This window comes from Notamacropus eugenii, chromosome 4 (genome assembly GCF_028372415.1).
Source record: "Notamacropus eugenii isolate mMacEug1 chromosome 4, mMacEug1.pri_v2, whole genome shotgun sequence".
NCBI classification, from domain to species: Eukaryota; Metazoa; Chordata; class Mammalia; order Diprotodontia; family Macropodidae; genus Notamacropus; species Notamacropus eugenii.
Genome location: NC_092875.1, coordinates 330,828,594 through 330,847,309, shown reverse-complemented (window position 1 = coordinate 330,847,309; position 18,716 = coordinate 330,828,594). Strand labels below are relative to the sequence as shown.

Below are 18,716 nucleotides of genomic sequence, written 5' to 3'. Positions count from 1 at the left end.
AATTCCACGTTCTTTTTTCATTTTTTTATCATTGTTTTAAAAAATACAAAGTGCTAAACTGGAGCTAGCAGATTGAGAAAATATTTGATGACAGAAGAATCTTTGTTCTAAAGCTAGTCAGTAATCCAGGTTTGCTTAGCTTTTTTTTTTAAATTGGATAGTATTAAACATTTCTGCACAAGGCAAAAGACCTATGCTGATTGGTTGATGAGGAGAGAGGGGTGGTTATGTAGTACCAACTGTGTATAGAAAGTAGGTTAGCCAGCCTTCTGTTATGATTCATACTACATGGAGTGTTCACAGGATTTTAGAAGCACAGAATATAAAAACTGGAAGGGTTTTGAGAGGTCATAGTCTGCCATCCTTCATTTTATTAGTGAGTCAACTGAGGGAGAGATGCTCACTAAGGTAAATGGGAGGAGTATTTTTTTGAGTTGGCTGATAAGTGTATCAGATCATTGTAAATAGACAGATCATTGATCGTTCTTTCTCTCTATGTTTTTGGGTAACCAGCATATGCTCTGTATTTACAAAGAAAGTACTCACCTGCATTTGGTAGAAGGATTTTCCTCAGCAATATATTCTCTTTATTAGTGAAATTATAAATTCAATCTTTATATTTGATCAAAGTTAACTTATGATACTATTATTAACTTGTATTATTATGTAAACCTTTTATTTATTAACTTCTCTATAGACATTTGAATATCTTAGATTTCAAATTCTCTGAGAAGGGTATAAGCATTATTCCTTCTTCTAACTAGAGTGGCTAGAAAAATACGGAGTATATACTTGAATATAGCATAAGATCATATATACCTATTAACACAAGGAGAAAGAATAAATTAATGTTCATTATATTCATCCAACAATCAATTCAAAAGTGGCTCTGTCATTTATATTATTACATACAAGACAATATGAAAATCACTTCAAAATTATTGTCTCATTTATTCATCAAAACAACACTAGGAGATAGGTGCTATTATTACCTCTGCTTTATAGATAAAGAAAGGGAGGAAAAGGGGGACATGCCCAGAGTCAACATCTGGTAATTGTCTGATAACGCATTTGAACTCAGGATTTTCTTATTCCAGACCCAGTACTTTATCTATTGCAAACTTCTTGAGAGTAATAGGGGTATCACTATTTCAATATTCTCATTAATAAGTCCTTAATTGATGTTTATTTTAATGAAAATTAAATTGTGCATACAGAGAATATGTGATATGAATTTGGAATAGAAAAACATAACTCTTGGAAGCATGTCACACTGATCACAGTGCCATCCCAAGAATCAGAAAGACATGGGCTCAAGTCTGACCTGTACATATGAATATTATTGAATGACTAATCTTTTCAGTGACACCAAGAAAATTTCTATACCTGTAATTTGAAAAAGTTACGTATCTCCATTGATAAAGGAAATTTCTTCCATGAGAGTTCTGTTCATTATTGAAATCATGAGTACAGAAAAACGAAACGAAACAAACAAATCAAACAAAATCAAACAAAACTTGAAAACATGACAATAATTTTAGCTGGCCTAGGCTACCAATTTATAAGAAACTCACTTCTTCCTTCCTTGAATTTTAGTGGGACCTACTCTAGTCCATTAGGAAAACTCTTTGTGAAGGACTTTAAAGGAAAGGCACAATTTAATAGAGGAAAGAGCTGCTCCAGTAGTGTCCTGGACTCTGCAGAATCAATATGCTTTGTGGACAAAAACTATACTTATACATAATTAACTTTGAGAATTAGAACATCGAAAGGAATGAATGCTGACCTGGAAATTGGACTACATGGTTTTTATAAGCAATCAGCACAATTGTGAAATCATTAAAGGTTGTCTTCAGCCTTCCATATCCGTCTTTCCAATAGCCTTTGCACTCCAGTTATTACTATTTTATTCTCAAGCATTCATGTTTTCTCTTTTATGGCTTGCATTTTACTTCTCTTAGAGAAAATTATTCCAATTTATCATTCATTCCTTCTGCTACTCATTAATTATTGAAATCATGGTATGTGAAAGTGACCCAGTAGTAGTAAATAATAATAGTAAGAGCCAAAATTCATATGACATTTTAAGATTTTCAAGATACTTTCTCTATTTTATTTCATCTAATCTTTACGACGAACATGGTAGAGGAATGCTGCTATAATCATGAGGAAAAGAAAGCCCAGCTTAGTGAGGCTGTGATCTCAGATTCACTCAACTTGCAACTACCTATAGCAGGATTCAAAATGCGGTATGACTGATTTCCAGCATATTTTATCCTATCTACTCCCCTGCATTACAGACTTGTTTCCTGTTCTTCATAGTTACTGAGACCATTGGGTGTGGTTGGAATCACATAGGGCAAAAAATATATATATAATGGGAGGCAAGAGACTGTCCTAGTAATGCTGTAGACTATCTGCATGAAAAATTATTTTATTTCTCCAAAATTTAGAAGATTAAAACCCACAGATGTAGCTGTAGGTTCAGGTGAAGCTCTTGATGTCGAAAGATTTCAGAATCCATAGCTGATTAAAGTACTTACTAATGGGAATCTGTCATTGAAATTGAATTTAGCAAGATTTTACCATATCCCTGTTACATATAATGGTGTAAGATACTGGAAATTCGAAGATGACAAATGATACCATCATTGTCCTAAGGGAGTTTGTAGTAGAATGGCTAAGGAGGTGCATTTATGACGATATATGAGAAAATAAGATCACTTTCTCTTTGAAGTCCTAGAAATGCTTCATAGATAGGCAACAGCGATAAGATGAAGGATTTGGGAAGTCTTTTTCCATGAATAGGAAACTTCTTAGCAAAATCAGAGTAGTGGGGAAAAAATAGATGCAGAGAGCAGTTCAATTAACTAGAAAGCAATACATAGAGCAAAGTAAATCTGAAATTATAAATTAAGAGATTTTATATAGATATATGTATATATACACACACAGAGACACACTTTAGTGTAGCTTATAAGCATTCACACATTATGCACACATATGCATATATGTGTAGATACGTAGACATAGATGTATATATACATATGTTCATATACATGTATGTATGCATATGTTTATATATATGGATGGATACATATTTTAGAAAGCATATGTATGTTTATATTTAATACACACATAACTGTATAAGTATATATACACAGTATATGTGCATTTGTGTTTGTATACTTTGTACTCACTGACTCACTTTGGTACACATTAAATGAATGCTGTATGAATGTATGAACATTTTTATAGCGCTTTCCACATAGTTCCAAATTGCTCTCCAGAATGGTTGGATTAGCTCACAACTGCACCAATGATGAATTAGTGTTCCAACTTTCCATATCTTCTCCAACATTTATCATTTCCCAGGTTTCTCATGTTAGCCACTCTAATAGATGTGATGTGCAAACTTTATTTCTTGACTCTGAAACTTACTGCTTTCTAACTTGCCTAAAGAAACTAACCTACATAAGTAGGCATCTCTCTACAGATTGTCCTTTCTCTATAGGTCTTTGATTAACCAATCTATAAGATTGCTTATAGCTTTACAATGTTACAATTCTAGTCCAATTCATTTCCTGATAACAATTGAGTTAACTGCATGCCAAGGATTTAAGGTGCCTAAATTGGTAATAAAGAAAGCATAGCATGCACATTTTTAAAATTTCTGTTTGGGAACTTTTTCATAAAGATAAAATTCTTTCATTTCATAACACTAGAGTTGATGCCATAGTTGTGGTTTAAGAAAGCTGATAATGAATACACTTCTTTTTTATTATTAAATTTATTTATTTAGCTTTTAACGTTCATTTTCACAAAATTTTGGGTTCCAAATATTCTCCCCATTTGTGCGTTCCTCCCACCCTGAAACACTGAGCATTATAATTGCCCTTATCACCAATCTGCTCTCTCTTCATCATCTGTCTGTTCCCTTTTCCTCATCTTCTTTTCTCCTGTAGTGCCACATAAATTTCTATACCCCATTACCTGAATTTCTTATTTTCTAGTAGCAAGAACAATACTCCACAGTTGTTCCTAAAACTTTGAGTTCCAACTGCTATTCATCCCTCCCTCCCCACTTATTCCCTTTGCGAAGGCAAGCAATTCAATTTAGGCCATATCTGTGTACTTTTGCAAATGGATTCCATAATGGTCATGTTGTGTAAATCTAACTATATTTCCCTCCATCCTATCCTGCCCCCCATTGCTTCTATTCTCTCTTTGGATCCTCTCCATCCCCAAGAGTGTTGACTTCAAATTTCTCCCTCCTCCCATTGTCCTCCCTTCAATCATCCCCCCACCCTGCTTATCCTCTTCTCCCCCACTTCCTTGTATTGTAAGATAGATTTTCATACCGAAATGAGTGTGCATTTTATTCCTTCCTTTAGTCGAATGTGATGAGAGAAAACTTCATGTTTTTCTCTCACTTCCCCTCTTTTTCCCTCCACTAAAAAGTCTTTTGCTTGCCTCTTTTATGAGAGATAATTTGCCCCATTCCATTTCTCCCTTTCTCCTCCCAATATATTTCTCTCTCACCGTTTAATTTCATTTCTTTAAGATATGATCCCATCCTATTCATTTCCTTGTGTGCTCTCTGTTTGTGTGTGTGTTTGTGTGTGTGTGTTATCCTACCAACTACCCAGATACTGAAAAGTTTCAAGAGTTACAAATATTGTCTTTCCATGTAGGAATGTAAACAGTTCAACTTTAGTAAGTCCCTTATGACTTCTCTTTGCTGTTTACCTTTTCATGCTTCTCTTCATTCTTGTGTTTGAAACACAAATATTCTTCTCAGCTCTGGTCTTTTCATCAAGAATGCTTGAAAGTCCTCCATTTCATTGAAAGACCAATTTTTCCCCTGAAGTATTATACTCAGTTTTGCTGGGTAGGTGATTGTTGGTTTTAGTCCTAGTTCCTTTGACTTCTGGAATATCCTATTCCATGCCCTTAATGTAGAAGATGATAGATCTTCTGTTATCCTGATTGTACTTCCACAACAGTTGAATTTTTTCTTTCTAGCTGCTTGTAATATTTTCTCCTTGACCAGGGAACTCTGGAATTTGGCCACAATGTTCCTAGGAGTTTCTCTTTTTGGATCTCTTTCAGGTGGTGATCGGTGGATTCCTTGAATACTTATTTTGCCATATGGTTCTAGAATATCAGGGCAATTTCCTTGATAATTTCATGAAAGATGATGTCTAAGCTCTTCTTTTGATCATGGCTTTCAGGTAGGCCTATAATTTTTAAATTACCTTTCCTGGATTTATTTTCCATGTCAGCTGTTATTCCAATGAGATATTTCACATTATCTTCCATTTTTTCATTCTTTTGGTTTTGTTTTGTGATTTCTTGGTTTCTCATAAAGTCATTAGCCTCCATCTATTCCATTCTAATTTTGAAAGAACTGTTTTCTTCAGTGAGCTTTTGAATCTCCTTTTCCATTTGGCTAATTCTTCTTTTTAAAGCATTCTTCTCTTCAATGGCTTTTTGAACCTCTTTTGCCAATTGAGTTAGCCTATTTTTCAAGGTGCTCTTTTCTTCAGCATTTTTTTGGTCTCCTTTAGCAAGGTATTGATCTGTTTTTCATGATTTTCTTGCATTTCTCTCATTTCTCTTCCCAGCTTTACCTCCACCTCTCTAACTTGATTTTCAAAATCTTTTTGAGCTCTTCCATGGCCTGAGCCCATTGAATATTTATTTTGGATATGCAGGATACAGAAACCTTGACTTCTATGTCTTTCCCTAAATGTAAGTATTGTTCTTCCTCATCAGAAAGGATGGGAGGACATATCTGTTCACCAAGAATGTAATCTTCTATGGTCTTATTTTTTTCCCATTTTCTGGGCATTTTCCCAGCCAGTGACTTGACTTCTGAGTTTCCTGTCCACATCCACCTCGCTTCCAGATTCACCCAGCTAGTGCTTGGGGTCTGAGATTCAAATGTTGCTTCCCAGCCTCAGGGCTTTGGGTGGGGGCAGGGCTGCTATTCAGTGTGAGATTAAGTTCAGTTGCCTAGGTGAGGGCAGGGCCGCCTCACGGGCTCAGTTCCCTCAGGGGGTTTATGTTGAGACCTTCAACAATGAATCTGAGCTCCTGCCTGCTTTGGGAGCCCCTCTCTCCTGCTGCCTCCACTGTTACTTCCCGAGGGTTCCTGAGTCATGGAGACACCCCGCTCGCCTGTCAGCCAGCTGAAAAAACTCTCTCACTGTCCTTTGGCGCCTGTGGGTGGAGGGACCTGCGAGGCCCCTGGATATTATGTCCCTGAAGCCTGCTTGGCTCTGCTCCTCTTGGTGTAATGGGGCTAAGGCAGGGCTAGGCTATGCTCCAGGTCTGGTGCATGACAGACCTTGGGGTCTGTTTTTCAGTTCTCTCTGGTACAGAAGTCTTCTCCATTCCATTGTTCTGTGTCTTCTGCTATTCTAGAATTTATGAATATACTTCTTTTTACAATTTTAAAACATTGTATAAATATCAAGGATATACACATTTTAATGCATACATTCTTTCTTTCTTTCTTTCCATTGTGGTTAGAGGAACTGGTTCGAAATCTTTTTTTCTACTTAGTTAATAAAATTTATTAGACGTCTACTCTTTGCCAAATTGCTGTTAAAATCTGAAAATTTAATTAGGGCAAAAGAGATTATCTGCTTTTAAAGAGCTCTCAATCTAATGAGGACGTCAATATGCAAATAGTTATATCCAACTAGGTATATACATGACAAATAAACAGAATTATAATGGAATTAAGAGGAAATGAGAAAAAAACTTCCTTAACGAGAGATTTTATCTAGGATTTGAAAGAAGCTAGGAAAACACAAATAGGAAGAATATTCCTATATTACCGGACATAAGGGACAGTTACAGAAAATCTCCAGCATTGGGGATGGAAATTTTTTGAGTAGGAGAAAGTGCGTCACTGTCATTTGATTACAGAATACCTCATGGAATATAAGATGAGAAAAGACAGGAAATGAAGAGGAACAGGCTAGGAAGGGCTTTGAATATCAGCAGTTATTGTATTTGATCCTGTAGATGATAAGGAGCCATTGAAATTTACTGCATAGAAAGGAAGGCAGAAGATATGGTTAGACATGTGCTTTAAGAAGATAACTTTGAGGGCTGGAGCCAAGATGGTGGAGTAAAAGAAAGGCTTCCTAAATTCTCCTCCCAAACCCAGCAAAATACCTGTAAAAATGAGTAAACAAATTCTGGAGCTACAGAAACCAGAGAAAGACCGAGTGAAGCAAATCTAGAGCCCAAGACAGCCTGAAATGTTGATGGGAAGCATCAATTTCACCAGGCTGGGAGCAGAGTGCAGTCCATGCAGGCACAGACAGAACTTGGGCAGAACTGGGTGTGGGCACTGAATCCCTGACACTTAAGTAGTTTTCAGACTTCCTGATCACAAATTTCTTAGAGTCCTCACCTGGTACTCAAACCTTCGTATCAAAATAAAGCCCCAAGTAAAACCTCCTCCCCAGAGTATTTTCATCATTTTGAGAGCCATAGGGCATCTGAACATTTGAGAGCCAGTACCTCACTAACAAAAGCTGTGGGTGTTCTATAAATCTTTCCTAATCAAATACCCTTGATGGGCAGGCCCATTAAAGGGTGGGGAAGATCTTTAATCACATTAACACTACAAATAAATAAACAGCTTCTCCTTAAAGAAACTGTTGTTTCTTTAAGTACTTTACTGCTAGTAAAGACTCTTGATTGATAAAGGCAAGATTCAATCAGAGACACTTGATTGTACTAAAGCAAAACACCAAAAGATCCCGTTTTGATAGCCATCATATCCATCCAAAGCCTATAAGAAAAAATATGAACTGGTCTCAAACCATGGAAGAACTCAAAGCATTTTGAAAATCAAATAAGCGAAGTAAAGGAAAAATTATTAAGTGAAATGAGAGTGATGCAAGAAAATAATGGAAGTCCAATCAACTACTTGCTAGAGAAGACCCCGAAAATGCTGAAGAAAATAACATCTTAAAAATAGACTAAACAAAAGGGCAAAAGATATCCAAAAAACCAATGAGGAGAGCAACATCTTAAAAGGTCAAATTGGCCAGATGGAAAAGGAGATAAAAAAGCTCACTTAATAATTACTTAAAAATTAGAATGGAGCAAGAAGTTAAAAAAGCAAAACCAAAAAAAAAAAAATGGAAAAAATAGCAGACAATGTGAAATAATTCATTGGAAAAACAACTGACCTGGAAAACAGATCAAGGAGAGACAATTTAAAAATTGAGATACCTGAAAACCATGATCAAAACAAGAAAGAGTCTAGACATCTTCTTTCAAGAAATTACCAAGGAAAACTACTCAGATATTCTAGAACCAGAGGGTAAAGTAAGTATTGAGAGATTTCACCAATTGCTTCCTGAAAACGATTCCAAAAGGGAAACCCCTAGGAATATTGGAGCCAAATTCAAGAGCTCCCAAGTCAAGGAGAAATTACTGAAAGCAGCCGGAAGGAAACAATTTAAGTGTTTTGGAAATACAATCTTGATAATGGAAGATTTAGCAGCTTCTACATTAAGGGATTGGAGGGCTTGGAATACGATATTTCAGAGATCAAAAGAGCTAAGATTAAAACCAATAATCACCCAATCAGCAAAACTGAGTATAATACTTCAGGGTAAAAAGGTTCTACAATGAAATGGAGGACTTTCAAGTATTCTTGATGAAAAGATCAGAGCTGAATAGAAATTTTAATTTCAAACACAAGAATCAAGAGAAGCATGAAAAGATAAAAAAGAAAGAGAAATCATAATGGACTTACTAAAATATTTCTATACTTTACTAAACTCTATTTTACTACTGTACTTTACAGAAGCATTTCTATAAGGAAAAGTAATATTTGCAACTCTTGAGACTTCTCTCAGTATTAGGATAGTTGAAGGGATTATGTACACAAAGATAGTACATAGATAGATAAATAGATGATAGATAGATTGATAGATCGATAGATAGATAGATAGATAGATGGATGATAGACAAACAGAGCACAGAGTGAGTTGGATATAAAAGAATAATACATAAGAAAAAATAAATTTAATGTTTTAGAGAGGAATCTATTGGGAGGAGAAATAGAATGGATAAATTACCTCACATAAAAGAGGCAAGACTCGCCTGACCCGGACCCCTGGCCCTTGACCCGGACCCCCGGCCTCTGACCCGGACCCCCGGCCCCTGACCGCGCCTGCGCCCGAGCCCGAACCCGAGCCGAGCCCCCCGCCGGGGGCCGGGCCGGGCCGGGGCAGGGCCGGGGGCAGGGGCCGGGCCGGGGCACAGCCCCTCTTGCCCCACGCCTGCCGCCGCCGCCGCCTCCGCAGGGTTAAAAGCTTACTGATAGCACTCAATGAAAAGAATCACCAAATATTCAAGAAAACAAAATGGGGACCCCTGGTTCTGGGAGGAAGAGAACGCCAGTAAAAGATCGATTCTCTGCCGAAGATGAAGCTTTGAGCAACATTGCTCGAGAGGCCGAGGCCAGGCTAGCGGCCAAGCGGGCAGCCCGAGCCGAAGCAAGAGACATCCGGATGAGGGAGCTGGAACGGCAGCAGAAAGAGTTGGATGAAAAGTGTGACAAGCAGTATGCTGAAAATTATACCAGGCCTTCCTCTAGAAATTCTGCCTCAGCAACAACGCCTCTGAGTGGGAGTGCCTCCCGTCGAGGGAGTGGAGACACTGGCAGCTTTGTGGACCCTGAGGCATCCTTAAGTGAATTACGGGACTCTTTGGCAGCCGTGGAGGAGAAATACAAGAAAGCCATGGTCTCCAATGCCCAGCTTGACAATGAAAAGAATAACTTGATCTACCAAGTGGACACCCTGAAGGATGTGCTTGAGGGTCAAGAAGAGCAAATGGCAGAATTCTATCGTGAGAATGAGGAGAAGTCCAAGGAGCTGGAACGTCAGAAGCACCTGTGCACTGTGCTGCAGCACAAGATGGAGATGTTGAAAGAGGGCCTGCGCCAGCGAGACGAGCTCATCGAGAAGCATGGTTTAGTCATAATCCCTGATGGCACTCCAAATGGTGATGTCAGTCATGAGTCTATGGGGGGTGTCATCACTGTGGTATCTCAGGAAGCAGCTCAGGTCTTGGAATCCGCAGGGGAAGGGCCCCTAGATGTAAGGCTACGAAAACTTGCTGGAGAAAAAGAGGAGCTGCTGTCTCAGATCAGAAAGCTGAAGCTGCAGCTGGAAGAAGAAAGGCAGAAGAGCTCCCGGCACGACGGCCCATTTGGAGACCCCGGGGGATTGGAGAATGGCTCCGACCTGCAGCTCATTGAGATGCAGAGAGATGCCAACAGACAAATTAGTGAATACAAATTCAAACTTTCCAAAGCAGAACAAGATATAACAACCATGGAGCAAAATATTGGGAGGCTGGAAGGGCAGGTGGCAAGGTACAAGAATGCAGCAGAGAACGCGGAGAAAGTGGAGGACGAACTCAAAGCAGACAAGAGGAGGCTTCAGCGTGAGTTACGGACGGCCCTGGATAAGATAGAGGAGATGGAGATGACCAACAGTCACCTAATGAAGAGGCTGGAGAAGATGAAGGCCAATCGGACAGCCCTTTTGTCCCAGCAATAGACAGCAGCACTCTGTCTGTGGCCTCCTCACTTGGGACTCTGCCCACCTGGGCCTCTCCCCGGGCTTGGGTCAACTCAGACTTTTCCCCACCATTGACACAAACCGTTTGAATACCCAGCTGTTCAGTAATATTTTTGTTTGGTGATTAAAAAAAAAAAAAAAAAAAAAAAGAGGCAAGAAAAAGCTTTTTCAATGGAGGGGAAGAGAATTGAAGTGAGAGTAAAAGAATGATCCTTACTCTCAGCAGATTTGTATTTTTTAAATTTTGTTATTTTACTTTTTTCAGTGTTTGACAATCACTTCCACATACTTTGGATATTTTTTCTACTCAGTCTCCCTTATTCTCTCCTCTGTCCCTTTTCCCTTACTGAGATGACCTACAATCTTTCATAGGTTCAAGAGGTGCATTCCTATTAAATTCCTGTTGCATAGAATTAAAATGAATGGGAGAAATCACAAAATCAAACAAAACAAAACTCGGTACAAAAGAAAATGGTCTGTTTCTATCTGCTATTCAATTCCATAGTTCTTTCTCTGGATCTGGAAAGTGTTTTGACTCAAAAGTCCACTGGAAATTTTTTATGTTCATGCATTTCAATGTACTAAATCTACCAGAAAAATTTATCACATACCACGGTTGTTGCTGTGCACAAAGTTCCCCTGTTTCTGCTGCTTTCACTCACCATAAGTACATATAAGTCTTTCCAGGCTTCTCTGTAATCTTCTTGTTCATCGTTTCTCAAAGCAAAATTATATTCCATTACATACATGTATCACAACTTGTTCGATCATTCCCCAATTGATGAGCATTCTTTGATTTCCAGGTTTTGGCCACTACAAGAAGAGCTGTTCTAAATATTTTTGTACATGTGGGACCTTTTTTCATATCTATGATCTCTTTGGGATAGAGTCCCAGGAGCAATATTTCTGGGTCAAAGGGTAGGCGCATTTTTGTAGCCCTTTGGGATTAGTTCCAAATTGCTCTCCCCAATAGTTGAATCAGCTCATAGCTCCATCAACATATTAGTGTTCCAACTCACATCATCTCCTACATTTATCATCTTCCTGTTTTGAGTGTTAGCCAACCTGATAGGTGTGACATGGTATGTCAGAGTTGTTTTGATTTGCATCTCTCTAATCGGTAGTTATTTGGAGCATTTTTTCATATGATGATTAGAGAGCTTTAATTTCTTCCTCTGAAAATTTCCTGTTCATATCCTTTGACCATTTATCAATTGGGGAACGACTTATATTATAGTCATATATATGACTCTGTTCTCTTGCTTTGGCTGAAGAGGACCAGTGCAGGATAAGAGCTGTCCAGACAGTCTCACTTCAACAAACCAGAAGAGGATCCTGTGTCCCAGTTTTGTGAACCAAGCAACTGCTAATGTCAGGACCCCAGACAAACCCCAGCACCTCATGGGAGTCAAGAAGACACTAGCACACACAAGGTCACTGACTGCTGAGCTTGCCTATGCTCTAGCTCAATAGAGGAGACCTCCTGTGGTCAGACCACCCCTCTGCCACACTTAAGGACCTAGTACCAGGGTAGTTGTGGGGAAACTCAAAAAGACTTCACCTGGCTTCTGTTTTTTACCACCAGCCAGCTCAGCACCAGGTAAGCTGCAGGATTTTAGCTTGTAGCAGAAAGAACCAGAGAGCACAACACACAAAACCTCAAGTTTTAGGTACGAGAACTGTGGGACAGAGCAAAAACTCCCCTTCCCATGTCCCATACACCGAGATGTACTTTAAAATACAGGAAAATGGTAATTATGATGAGTAAAAGCAAAACAGAAAATACATAGACTCTTTCTATGGGGACAAGGACCAAAACACAAATACCAAAGAGATCAACATTGAGACTGTACTGTCAATTGAAACTTCAGAAGGGAGTATGAACTGGTCTGAAGCACAAAGAGCCTTCTTGCAGGAGCACAGGAGGGATTTTAAAAGACAAATTATAGAAATAGAAGAAAAACTGACCAATGACTTTAAAAATATGAAGAAAGGAAAATTGGACAAGTGGAAAATGAGCTGCAAAAGTTAAATGAAGAAAACAATTTTATAAAAGTTAGAATCTGGCAAGTGGAAGGTAATGAAACCGAGATATCAAGAATTAGTCAAACAGAATTTAAAGAATAAAAATATAGAAGAAAATGTAAAATATTTAATTGGAAAAAAAACTGACCTGGAAAATCAACCCAGGAGAGAAATTCTAAGAATTATTGGTCTACCAGAAAGTCATGATGAAAATAATAGCCTAGACAATATCATCCAAGAAAACATCAAGGAATATTACCCAGAAGTTTTAGATCCAGAGGGCAAAACAGTCATCAAAAGAATCCAAATTTCACCTCCTGAAAGGGACCCAAACTAAAAACACTAAGGAATATCTTTGCCAAATTCCAAAACTATCAAGTGAAAGAGAATATACTGAAGGCAACCAGAAAGAAACAATTCAAGTGTCCAGGAGATACTGTCAGGATCACATAGGGCCTTGCAGCTTTTACGTTAAAAGATCAAGGAAATTGGAATACGATACTCTGTAAGGCAAAGGAGCTGCGACTACAACCAAGGATCAATTAACTGGCAAAGTTGAGCATAATATTTCAGGCAAAAACACGGACATTCAATGAAATAATTAATTCCCAGAACTTCCTGATGAAAAGGCCAGAACTCAGTAGAAAATTCAATCTTCAAATGTAGTCTCAAGCGATGCAGATTTAGTTTAAGGAGGGAATAACATGCACATTCAATTTGGTATAAAAATCTTACATTTCAGGAAGGTAGGGGAGAGGAAATAAGTGGGGATTATAGAAGGGAGAGCAAGTGGGAGGAGGGGTTAGTTAGAAGTAAACACTTTGAGGAGGAATAGGGTCAAAGAGAGAATAGAATAAATGGGGAGAAAGGATAGGATGTTGAGAAATACAGTTGGCCTTTTACAACGTAAGTTATGGAAATGTTTTGTTTGACTTCATATGTATAATGTTTGTTGAAAATGCTTGCCTTCTCAGTGGAAGTGGGTGGGGAGGGAGGGAGGGAGAGAATTGTGAACTCAAAGTATTAAAAATGAGTGTTAAATATCGCTTTTACATGCACCTGGGAAATAATACACTCAAGCAATGGAGTTTAGAAATCTTTCTTGCCATTCAAGAAAATAGAGGGGAAGGGATAAGATAAGGGATGGGTGTGATAGAAGGGAAAGCAGATGAATTTGAAACTCAAAATCTTTTGGAAGTGAATGTTGAAAGCTAAAACTAAATAAAGTAATATTTTAAAAAAAAAATAATCAAATTTTTTGAAGAAAACTTTCTATAACAGAAATTCACTAAAAAAGTCACATCATTTGGAAGACTGGAAGATCTTGGTTTCCCAAAGCAAACAGAAAGAACAGTAAAAAAAAGTTATTACAAAAGCAAAGTTTAAAAAAAAGGTCAAAAAACTGTTTAACAAGTAATTGTGAAAAATAAAATATTAAAAACAATAGCAAAATAAAAACGATCACTATGACAGGTAAGTGCGGAATTGACCATACCAGGGAAAGACTCATGGAAGGCAGTCCTAAGAACAGGTTATTACTATACTCCAGGCATGAGTTGTTGATGACTCAACAGGTTTGTGGATGGCTCAGAGAATAGGAGATATATGTGGGACTTGTTACAAAGGTAAGTCAATGAGACCTGGCAACAGATTGGATTGGACATATATGGGGAGAGAGATAGAAAGACAGAAAGGCAGAGATAGACACAGAGACATAAATAGAGACATGCAAAGATAGATAAAGGAGACAAGGATGGCGTCTAGTTTGTAAGCTTAGGGGACTAGGAGGATTGTGAGCTTCTAGACAGTAATAGAGTTTGGAAGGGAGACAGGAGTGTTGGGGGGACATAGTTCATTTAAATTTTGTACCTGCTGAGTTCAAGAAATCTACAGCATATTCAGTTTGAGATATTTAATTGGCTGTTGAGGACACAAGTCTGAAACCAAGCAAAGAGGTTATGGCTAGATAAATCAATTTAAGAATTATCATAGAGACAATTACATTTATGGGAGCTGATGAGATCATCAAGTTAAGTAGACTAGAGAAATAAGAGAAAATTGCCCAAAACAGAGCTCATTTGGAAAATCCATGACTACTGGGCATGACTGTGATGAATATTTAGCAAAAGATATTTAAGTCTATTCAGATAGGTAGTCAAGTGAGTACGGGGTATTCCTCACAGAATATAAAGAAATTAAAATTAAGAAGAGGGTGATTTGACAATGTCAAAGGCTACACAACGGTTAAAAAAGAAGTTGGTCCAGAATATCAGTGGAATCAATGAAAAGGGATGGTGATTCAGCTATACCAGAAATAAAATTTTATTATAAAGCAGGAATCATGAAAACTACTTTGTATTAAGAATTAGAGTAGTGGATCAGTGGAATAGATTATGTACACAAGGCACAATAGTCAATATCTGTAGTAATCTACTATTTGACAAATCCAGAGACCCACTTCTGGGATATGAACTTACTATTAAACAAAAACCTGCTGGGAAAACTAGAAAACAGTATGGCAGAAATGATGCATAGCCCAACATTTTCCATCCTGTACCTAGAAAAAGTCAAAATTGATACATGATTTAGATATATAAGCAAACTAGAAGAGCAAGGAATAGTTTCCCTGGCAGATCAGGGGATAAAGAGAGGATTTATGGCCAAACAAGAGATAGAGAACATTATGAAATGCAAAATGTATGATTCTGATTATATTAAATTGAAAAGTTGTTTTGGACTTTTTTGTACAAACAAAACCAGTGCAACCAAGACTGGAAGACAAGTAGAAAGCTAGGAAACAATTTCTATATTCAGTGTTTTCAATAATGGCCTCATTTCTAAAATATATAGAAAACTGAACCAAATTTACTAAAAATACTAGTCATTCTCCAATTGATAGTTGGAGAAAGGGTATGAACAGGCAGTTTTCAGAAGAAGAAATTAAAGCTATTTATAATCACAAGAAAAAATGTTCTAAATTACCATTGGTTGGAGAAAGGCAAATCAAAACAATTCAACAAAAGACAAAACAAAGTAGCAAATCAAAACAACATCACAATTTTCATATTAGCTAACATGAAAAACCAGGGAAATGATAAATATTTCAGAAAATGTAGTACAATCATAACACCAAGGCATTGTTGGTGGAGTTGTTAACTGATCCAACCATTCCTGATGAGCACTTTGGAATTATTCCCAAAAGGTTATAAAACTGTGCATACCCTTTGCCTGAGCGATACCACTCCGTTCTGTATCACAAAAAGGTGATAAAAAAGATGAAAAGACACACATGTAAAAAAATATGTATAGCAGGTTTTTCTGAGTGTTGGCCAAGAATTGGAAATTGAGGCACTAATCATCAACCAGGGCATGGATGAACAAGTTGTATGTGAATGTATTGTAGTACTATTATGCTATAAGAAATGATGAGCAGTTGCATTTAAGAAATACCTGGATAATCTGAAATGAACTGATGCTGAGTGAAGTGAGCAGAACCAAGAGAACACTGTACACAGTAATAGACACATCGTGTGATAACTTTCATAGATTTAGCTTTTCTCAGCAATGCAAGGATCTAAGACAAGTCTAAAGACTCATCATGGAAAAGGCTATCCACATCCAGAGAAAGAACTTTGAAGTCTAAATGCATATGGAAGCATACCATTTTCTCTCTTTTTCTTTTACTGTTTTGTAGTGTTTCTTTTTTTTCCTGATTCCTCCCATTGGTTCTAATTCTCCTTTACATCACGACTAATGTGAAAATATGCTTAATATGAATGTATGTGTAGAGACTTTATCAGATTGCAAACCCTCCTGAGGAGGTGGTAAGAATGAGGAGAACAATTAAAGCTCAAAAACTTATGAAATGAATATTGAAAACTAAAAATAAATGAATTACGAGCCAAAATCAAAGTGGAGAGAATGTCAGTGCATGATTGTGTGCAAATGATTGTACACTCATTGCAGCCTTGAAGATGAGATTCAGGAAATTACGGGTTAATTCTCTGCTGTTTGCACTATTTTTGACATAGCTAGGAACACCAAGGAAACATAGGTGTTCCATCAGCCAACACCACACCATCACTGAGATACCTTTGGTTACAGCAAAGGGAGAAGTTTTGAATTTTGTGGATTAGTTCACTTATCTTGGCAATATACTTTCCAGGTATGTACACATTGATAAGGATCTTGACCCACATATTGCCAGAGCTAGTTGAGTGTTTGTGAGACTCCAAAGGAAAGTCTGGGAGAGAAGAGGTATTAGGCTGCCTACCAAACTGAAAGTCTACAAAGATGTTGTGCTGACCTCATTGCTATATGTGTATGAAACATGGACAGTTTGCCTACCAGTTCCATGGCAGGAAATTAAATTGTTTCCATTTGATTTGTCTTAGGAGGATTCTGAAGGTCACCTGGCAGGATAAGGTATGAGACCCTGAGATCCTATCTTGAAATAAACTGACAAGTATTCAAACTCTACTGTAGAAAATGTTACTCTAATACACTGAATCCATACCCACAATGCTTAGTACAGTGCCTGGCCTATAGCAGGTAATGTTTACTGATAAAAAAAAAAATTCATAAGAAAAACTAGTCAAAGGAGGATCTCTGAGTGGTGTGTATTTTGGAAACCCAAAGTATATTTCAATATTTCATGATCTTTTCTTTGGTTAAGATTTCCATCAGTATTACCTGGAATCATCTTGGGTAACTTCGAAAGGCATGAAGTCTATGGTAATTTTCATTCATCTCTCTCTATCCAACATAGAAATGGGTTGGGAATATATATTTTTTAAAAATTGTTTCTGGAGGAGTTAAACCTATATTTCAGTGTACACTTGTACTAAATTTTTCATTACTCAGCTGGGGTTTTCTCATTTTCTCTAAATCTCTCAAATCAGTTCTACATCAAAGCAAAGAATCCTCGCTCAAGTAATGTTAGCATAAAAGGGACCCCCCACATGTTTTCTAAGTTTCTTTCTGAGCCATGAAAACATATGGCTTAAAATCAAATCTACTTCAAGTTTTAAAAGTACTACTTTTAAAAAGAGACCCATCCTTCCTACTTCAAGGCAGAATAATAGGCAATTAAAATTTTATAAAAGCATGTGGCCCGTGTCAAGTCATAATTACCATACCTGTAATAAAAGTTATATTAATATGTATGAGTTTAAATTATCTAGTTAATAAGTTATAAACATGATGAAAGCTATCAGAGTAGAAAGAGAACTGAAATTTTGCACAATGAAAATCAAGAATATTTTTAACTTGGCAAAGAATATTTCCAGGGGAATTACAAAATTGAAGGTGAGTGAAAAGGAGAACAGGAAAAAAATCAAGGAATTTATACAATTTTGTACTCAGTATCATAGAAATTCTTACTTCATGCTGAGACATCTTTGAATTTGACCCCTTTCCATCTATCCTAGTCTTCTTTCTGAGCAATCTTTTTTTATAATATGCCTATTATTCATCTGATACCAATAACATATGACAAAAAATACTAGGGTGGAGTTAGGATAAATGGTAAGTAGCAATACTGGAATGGGTGAAAGTGGATGACTGATAAATTCTAGCAGCGCACAATAGGATATGGAAAGATGAATAACAATACAATGAGAGAGTTTTATGCAGCTTCTCTCACACCATCATCTCATAGAGGATCATGTTAGGCAGTAGTCTGGACAAGCTGTGGGATAGGGTCCTTGTTATAAGGCACAAAGCCACTGGGGGCTAAGATTTGTGGTGGCAGTTGTCTCATTGCCAGTTAAGAAATGAGATCAGTAAATATGGATCAGTATCAAAAGTGTGTGTGTTTGAGGGGATCTCAAAAATTAAGGCAGAAAAATCTACTAAAATGTGAGAAAAATAGAACCATATGTATGGAACATCAATAACATTTCTAGAGTTTGAGAAGCGAATTCTACCTAAAACTGGTTGCAGTTTAAACCTTAAATGCACTCTTTAGGAGCTTCCCAGAGTCCTCATCTGACCAAAAAAACCAGTAAGCCTCAAACTAATCAACAGACATGGCTTCCTCTGCATGACCGTAATTCAAAAGAC

General features: G+C 37.3%; 1 protein-coding gene across 1 annotated transcript; it reads left to right on the top strand.

Moving 5' to 3' along the window:
- The first annotated feature begins 9,229 nt into the window (after positions 1-9,229).
- LOC140501509 (leucine-rich repeat flightless-interacting protein 2) lies at positions 9,230-10,751 on the top strand. Its single transcript, XM_072605258.1, has one exon. The coding sequence runs from the start codon at positions 9,405-9,407 to the stop codon at positions 10,605-10,607; it is 1,203 nt and encodes a 400-aa protein (XP_072461359.1). The 5' UTR covers positions 9,230-9,404; the 3' UTR covers positions 10,608-10,751.
- The last annotated feature ends 7,965 nt before the right edge of the window (positions 10,752-18,716 follow it).